The 7,677-nt window shown below is 50.3% G+C and overlaps 1 protein-coding gene across 1 annotated transcript in view; it reads right to left on the reverse strand.

Moving 5' to 3' along the window:
• EMWEY_00028330 (hypothetical protein, conserved) overlaps nucleotides 1-5,117 on the reverse strand; it is a gene marked incomplete at both ends in the record, with an annotated part of 5,680 nt that extends 563 nt beyond the window's left edge. The window contains 6 exons of the mRNA XM_013478224.1: nucleotides 1-472; nucleotides 841-871; nucleotides 1,079-1,335; nucleotides 1,715-4,284; nucleotides 4,377-4,849; nucleotides 5,001-5,117. The exon at nucleotides 1-472 is cut by the window's left edge and continues 68 nt beyond it. Of these exons, the coding sequence (XP_013333678.1) occupies nucleotides 1-472; nucleotides 841-871; nucleotides 1,079-1,335; nucleotides 1,715-4,284; nucleotides 4,377-4,849; nucleotides 5,001-5,117 (3,920 nt within the window). The remainder of the gene's footprint in view (nucleotides 473-840; nucleotides 872-1,078; nucleotides 1,336-1,714; nucleotides 4,285-4,376; nucleotides 4,850-5,000) is intronic.
• Nucleotides 5,118-7,677: the final 2,560 nt, after the last annotated feature.

Raw genomic sequence — 7,677 nt, forward strand, 5'->3', positions numbered from 1 at the left:
GCTGCTGCTGTTGATGGTGGCGATACTGCAGAGACAGATCCAGCAGAAGATGCAGTAGGAGCTGCTGCTGTTGCTGCTGCTGCTGCTGCAGTAGGAGCTGTTGGGCTGTCATAAGGTGTCTCCTTTGCTGCAGCAGTGCTGTCTTCTGCCTCATCAGCAAATGCTGTATTAAGGAAAATACGGTAAGGATTGCTGCTGCTGTTGCTGCTGCCGCTGCTGCTGCTGCTGTTGCTGCTGCTGTTGCTGCTGCTGCTGGTTTGGACAGCTAGAATTTGAGGGAAGAGACAGTTAGGGAGGGAGAAGAGGGGAGACGATTTCTCTTTATGGGGATCGTCTTGGGATCGTCTCCTCCTCCCTGGAGGTGTGGGGTAGGGACGGAGACGATCCCAAGACGATCCCCATACAGACATCTGTGCTCTATAACTTGTATCATGTAAGTCCCATAACTCACATACAGGGTGAGACAGAAGACCTGCAGCAGCAGCAGCAGCAACAGCAGCAGCAGCAGCAGCAGCAGCAGTAGGATCATTATGAGAGACAAGTCATGCAGCAGCAAGAGACGCAGCAGCAGCAGCAGCAGCAACAGAGGAGAAGACAGAGGATGCGTAGGAGACTCGTATAAAGTGTAGAAAGAAGCAGCAGCAGCAACAACAGCAGCATTAGCAGCAGCATTAGCAGCAGCAGCAGCAACAGTAGCAGCAGGAGTACCTGTTGCTTCTCTTAATCTTTGTGAATGTTGTCTCTCTCCTATAAGACAAATAGATCTACCATTAGGGGTAAAAAAAAGAGAAGAATAAAATGTTAATTCTTCTATAGAAGGAAATGATAATAAAGGCTCACAAGGATTCATAGATATAGGTAATGATAGTATCTGTACACAAACCCTAAACCCTAAACCCTAAACCCTAAACCCTAAACCCTAAACCCTAAACACTAAACACTAAATAGTAAATCCTAAGCATCTCAACCATAAACCATCACAACATCTAAATCGTAAGTAATCCCCATGAATGATCATTTAAACCCTAAACCCTAATCCCTAAACCCTAAACCCTAAACCCTAAACCCTAAGTCTTACCGCTACATCTCCTCCTAGTGTTGCTGCAGCAAGACAGGATTCATCAGGAGAGACAGCAACAGCAGAGATACCATCCTCAAATCGTAAAGAAGATAAGACACCATTTTTGCTGCTGCTGCTGCTGCTGCTGCTGCTCCCCCCACCCCACCACCAGGCGCTGGGATCGGTGGGATCGATGGGATCGAGTCGATCCCGAGGGGGGAGACGAAGATCCCAAAAATTTATAAAAGATTCAGATGACGAAGCAGACATACACACTGAATACACACAACAGCAGCAACAGCAACAGCAGCAGCAACAGGGGGGGATGAGTTACTACTGGCCTCACGCGCAGCAACAGTAGCAGCAATAGCAGCAGAAACAGGAGAATGAGCAGCAGCATGACCCAGAGCAACAACAGCAACAGTAGCACCACCAACAAAGAGCAGCAGCAGGAGCAACAACAACAACAACAAGACCATCACCAGCAGCTGCAACAACAGCAGCAGCAGCAGCAGCAGCACGAGGTACCATAAGGTCCTATAGATTGTAGAGAATTAACGGGTCCCTTTTGTGCCCTCCATTGATTTATTTGTTTCCCTATTCGCGGATCAAAGAGATGAATGCTGCCGTTGCTGCTGCCAGCAGCAACTATACCTTGAGCAGCAAACCAGGCTAAGCTGCTGCTGCTGCTGCTGCTGCTGCTGCTGCACTTGTTGTTGGTGGTAGAGGTGGTGCTGCGGGGGGGAGGGAGTAACAGGGAACGGATACGGAGACCTGCTAGATCAAGAAGAAATAGATCACCATTTGCTGTTGCTGCTGCAGCAACAGCAGCATCATAAGGATGCAGCTGCAGCAAAGTTGCTGCAGCAGCAAAACCTCCTAATTCAAATGCATGCGCAGCAGCAAATACACCGCAAACTCCCGTGTCTCCTGTTACAAATCTTGTGTCTCCTAATGATGATTTAGATACTCCTCCTTCCTCAGGAGACACACTAGGGGGACGCCGGCCTCCTGCTGCTGCTGCTGCTCCTGCTCCTGCTCCTCCTGTTCCTGCTGCTGCTGCTGCTGCTGAGGGGGATGTGTGGCTACGCTCAGAGAACAAAGGCACGCTTGCTATACTTGGCATGGACTGCAACAGGCAACTGCTGCTGTCTTCTCCGGTCTGCTGCTGCTGCTGCTGCTGCCGTTGTTGCTGCTGCTGCTTTCGTTGCTGCTGCTTCTGTTGGGTGTACCTGCAACGAGGAGCAAAGACTCCCTTTAATGCAGCAGAGGCTATTGCTGCTGCTGCTTCTTCCGTTGCTGCTTCGGGGTGCAGCGCAGCAGCAGCAGCAGCAACACCAGCATTTGCTGCAAGAGCACGCACCAACCGAGCAGCAGCAGCAGCAGCAGCAGTTGGTGCTGCACTTGTTGCTGCGTTTGCTGCTCTCGAAGGTGAACCTGCAGCCTGCGTCGGCTTTCCTCCTGCGGGGCGACTGCTGCTGCTGCTGCCAGCCCCTGCTGCGGCTGCTGCTGCTGCTGTGCCCTTGTTGCCGCTCCCTCCTGTCACGCTGCGGCTGTTGGGGAGGGGAGCAGCAGCACCAGCAGCAGTATTGGATCTCGATCCTGCTGCTGCTGTTGCTGCTGTTGCTGTTGCTGCAGCAGCAGGCACTGCAAGCAGCTGCCTACATGCTGCTGCTGCTGCAGCGAATAGCTCATCCCCTTCTGCCACATTTTCTCTCACTGTTGCCTCGCTCTCTGTTGTTGCTGCTGCTGCTTCTCTGTCTGCAGCAGCAGCAGCAGAAGGGCCATCTTGTTTATCAGAAGCAGCAGCAGCAGCAGGAATATCCGGGTAGACAGAGGGGACAGGTGGGAGTGCTGCCTGTTGCGTTTGATTACAGAGAGAAAGTATCTCCTCAAGTGTCCCTCCTGCTGCGGTTGCTGCTGCTGCTGCAGTTGCTGCTGCTGCTGCTGCTGCTTCTGTATCCTCATCAAGAGGGCCGCTGCATGCACCCTCATCAGAGAGAGACAGCTGCGCCCTTATGTTTGTATTTCTCAGCATTTGTTTAATACTGCACTGTCTCCGTGCTGCTGCTGCTGCTGCTGTTGCTGTTGCTGCTGCTGCTGCTGCTGCTGCGGATGGTTCTGATAACGCCTTGCTGCTTATACCATGAGTTCTGTGGAAGCAGCACAAATCTTCGCCACCTGCCGCTGCTGCTGCTGCTGCTGCTGTTGCTGCTGTCTGCCCCCCTGCTGCTGCTGCTTCCTGAGATGCTGCTGCAGGGGTAGCAGTAGCTGCTTCATCTGCTGCCGCAGTACCTCCAGCAGCAGCAGCAGCTGTTGCTGCTGTTGCTGCTGTTGCACCCTCTCCACGCATCAACACTTCCCTCTTCCGCAGCACTTCATCTCTCTTCTGCTGCAATTGCGGCTGCTGCTGCTGCTTCTGCTGCGCCTGCTGCTGTTGTTGCTGCTGTTGTTGTTGCTTCCCTAGTTGCCGTTGCTGCACTGCCCGCTGCTGCATATCCCCTGCTGCGGGAAACCCTGCGTCTCGCTGCTGCCGCTGCTGTTCTCGTCGCAGTTGGGATTGCTGCTGCTGCTGCGTTTGCTGCTGCTGCTGCAACACTTGTTGCTGCTGCTGGTGCTGCTGTTGACGCTGCTGCGCATCCGATAGCTGCTGCCAGTGTCGCCGTGCTGCTGCTCCTTCCTCAATTGAGGAGGGGCGGGCGGCCTCTGTCTGCCTTTTTGCTGCTGTTTCTGTTGCTGCTGCTGCTGCTGCTGCTGCTGCTTCTGCTCCTGAACCTGTTGCTGCTGCAGCATTCGCGATCCCGCTGCTCCAAGACGTGTCTCCCGCCGAGTTGAGCCTCTTAGCTGATGCAGATTGTTGCTGCTGCTGTTGCTGCTGATCTTGTTGTTGTTGCTGCTGCTGCTGCTGTCTCTGCAGCTGCTCCGGGTGCCATGAGGTCTGTCGCCTAGTGCTGCCCCACTCTTTGTCACTGCTGCTGGTGCTGCTGTTGCTGTTGTTGTTGCTGCTGCTGCTGTTGCTGCTGCTGCTGCCGCCCTTATACTGAGGTGCTACGTCCTTAGAGTTAAGCCTTTGCCCCTCTCGCTCGATCCACCTCGCAGCAGCTGCTGCAGTTGCTGCTACTGCTGCTGCTGCTGATGAGCATTCCGGTTGTTTCTGCTGCTGCTGCTGTTGTTGCTGCGGCTCCTCATGGTGGGTTTCTGGGGAACGTCTCCATGGGGATCGTCTTCCCGGGGATCGTCTCCCTGGGGATCGTCTTCGCACATGCGTTCCCCAGCCTCTATCTTGGGATCGTGATCTCCGTGTATGGCGCTCTACGGATCGTCTCCCCGGGGATCGTCTCCCCGGGGATCGTCTCCCCGGGGATCGTTCTCTTGGAGACGCCCAACCTCCTCTTGAGACCTGTTGAGTGTCCCAGCGGCCATCTCGGGATCGGGATCGTCTTGGGGATCGTCTCCGCCCCGGCGATATCCTGTGGGGTCGTCTCTCTGGGGATCGTCTCCTCCCCGGTGAGATTCTGTGGGATCGTCCTGGGGATCGTCTAGGGGACGGATTGTGCCTATAAGACGGCGAGTAGCCCCTGTGTTGGGATCGTCTATCCTGGGATCGTCTCTCCTGGGATCGTCTCCGCATTTGTGGATCCCGCGGGGATCTGTGGGGTTCTTGTCTCTCAGGGGAGGGCCGTTTATACGGGGATCGTCTCCTTGGGGATCGCCTTCTTGGGGATCGGACCTCGTGGGTACGTCGGTCCCAGGATCGATCCCGCGATCGATCCCGGGATCGTCTCCTATCTGGGGATCGATCCCAATATCGATCCCGGGATCGTCTCCTTTCTGGGGATCGATCCCGAGGTCGATCCCGATCCTGGGATCGTTTTCTTTCCCCCGAACGTTGTGGGTTTGCTGCCTCCTCTTCTGTTGTTGCTGATGATGTTGTTCTTACTGCTGATGCTGCTGCTGCTGCTGCTGCTGCTGCTGTTGCTGCTGTTGCTGCTGATGCCGCTGCACCTGCTGCATGAGGGCCCCTAGGGAAATCGTCTCCTGTACCCAATACCCCCATGTGTCCCTAAGACCGTTCTATCAGCAGCAGGGGAGGCCCCTAACCTTATTAGCTGCCGCCAAGGAAGCAGAACTGCTGCTGCTGCGGCTGTTGCTGCTGCTGCTGCGTCTCCGTTGCAGCATCCGTTGCTGCGGTTCCCATGGATGACGGAGGTCGGCGAATACAAGAGGACGAGGTGCAGCAGCAGTAGCAGCAGCAGCAGCAGCAAATGAGTCTCAATGTTGAGACCCTTCCCTCGTTTTTCCTTATGGAGACTAACTGCAGCAGCAGCAAAAGTAGCAGCAGCAGCAGCAAAAGGGACGGGGGCCCCTAGCTCCCTCGGGGGACAGGTTGCTGCTGCTGCTGCTGTTGTTGTTGTTGTAGGTGCTGCCCTGTGTGTTTGCGTTAGGATGTTCGCGCTGCTGCTGCTGCTACTACTACTACTGTTGCTGCTGCTGTTTCTTTAAAATGTTGCTGCTGCTACGGGAGTGCAACTGCTGCAGCTGCTGCTGCAGCTGCTGCTGCTGCTATTACTGCAGCAGCAGAGATAATCTTATAGTAAGGGGTGTCTCTATAGATGGGGGCCCCATACAATAAAATAGAGAGAAGAAAAGAAGGAGAAGTCTATGATCTGTGGGGTCTGCTGCATAAAAGGCAGCAGCCGACGGGGGCCCCCCTCTCCCGCGTTGCTGCTGCTGCTGCTGCTGCTACTACTACAATTGCTGCTACTATTGCTGCTGCTATTGTTGCTGCTATTGCTGCTATTGTTTATTATAAAAGAACAAATAGATCTATTTTTTATAACAATAGTAATTGTAAACAATTATATTTTATTTATTCTTTGCCCCTGTGTCAGCCCCCTGGGGAAGGAGCAGCAGCAGCAGCAGCAGCAGCAGCTGCTGCTGCTGCTGCTGCGCTTGCTGCTGCAGCATGAGTGTGTTACATATATCCTTTGCTGCTGCTTTTATATAATATAATTAAAGGGAAAGAAAAGACATTTAAATATAAAAAGAATAAATAAATATAAAGGAGTTAATTGCTGCTGCTGCTGCTGCTGCTGCTGCTGCTGCTGCATGAAGGCACTCAACGGAAGCTTATCGCTAGTCCAGCTTCACAGGAGCAGCAGCAGCAGCAGCAGCAGCCGGAGCAGTAGCAGCAGCAGCAGCAGCAAAAGTATGGTATTATTTAGTCCCTTTTAATCCTTACATTGACGAAGTTAATTCATACTATTTGCAGGAGCAGCAAACTTCTTTTTGTTGCTGCTGCAGTAACCAGCAGCAGCATCGACACTTTGTTGAGCTGCTGCTGCTGCTGCTGCTGCTGCTGCGGCTGCTGCTACTGCTGCTCAGTCTGCTGCAGCACAAGAAACAACAACAATAAATATTTATTGCCTTCCTTTTCCTTCTTATTTATCCCTAACATTCTCTTGCTGCTCTGCTTCCCCTTACCTCTCCTTACTCAGCCTGCTGCTTTTGAGCTGCTGCTGCTGCTGCTGCTGCTGCTGCTGTTGCTGTTAGTAGTATTGCGTCAAGGAACCTGTCTGTCCATAGCAGCAGCAAACACACGAGTCAGCAGCAGCAGCAAAAGCAGCAGCTGCTGCAGCACAACTCTTCCTTCTCCCCTTCTTACCTCCTTCCTGCTCCGCCGCAACAACAGCAGCAACAACAACAGCAGCAGCAGCAGCAGCAAAACAGGAAAGCAGCAGCTGCAGCTGCAGCAGCAACAAAAACAGCAGCAACAGCAGCAGCACAAGGTGTTAGGTGCCAGACACCATGCTGCTGCGCTGCACATTGTGGGGTTTTGTTGCAGTGTACGTACACCTCGTTTAAATTTTCTTGTCTTTTCTCCGCATTAGCAGCAGCAAATAATAATTCTTCTTCCTTTTCTTCCTTTTTCTTCTTCTTTCTTCTTCTTTCTTCTTTCTTTGTTCTTTCTTTTTTCTTCTTCTTTTATTAGGGCTATTGAATTATCTATCTAAACCCTAAACCCTAAACCCTAAACCCTAAACCCTCGTGGTGGTATTTAGCTGCATCTGCAGCACAGCAGTGGCGACGATCTTGTTGTCTATTAACAGCAGCAAGAGGATTATTTATTACCTTTATTATTTATTTATTTATTTATTTATTTTTATTATAATAATAATAAGGGAAATAAAGATAATAAGAAAGGGATTTATTTATTTATGTACAGCTCTTGTTATAATAAATAATAATAATAAATATTAATTATTATTATTAATTATTATTATTAATTATTATTATTAATTATTATTATTATTTATCTAAGTGTCTCCTTTTGTCTCCTTTTGTCTCCTTTTATTGATTTAGGGTTTAATTGTCTCTCTTTCTTATCTATCTGTCTCCTTTCCTATCTGTATACAAATATACATAATATATATATAATTATATATATATATATATATATATATACATATACATATATATAATATAGTATATGTATATATATATTTACGTATAATAGATATAACATATAAAAACAATATAAAAGAAGAAAAAAAAAATAAATAAATAAATAAATAAAATAAAATAAATAAAATAAATAAATAAAAAAAAAAAAAAAA

The sequence above is a fragment of the Eimeria maxima genome, genomic scaffold, assembly GCF_000499605.1.
Source record: "Eimeria maxima Weybridge genomic scaffold, Emw_scaff323, whole genome shotgun sequence".
NCBI lineage: Eukaryota > Apicomplexa > Conoidasida > Eucoccidiorida > Eimeriidae > Eimeria > Eimeria maxima.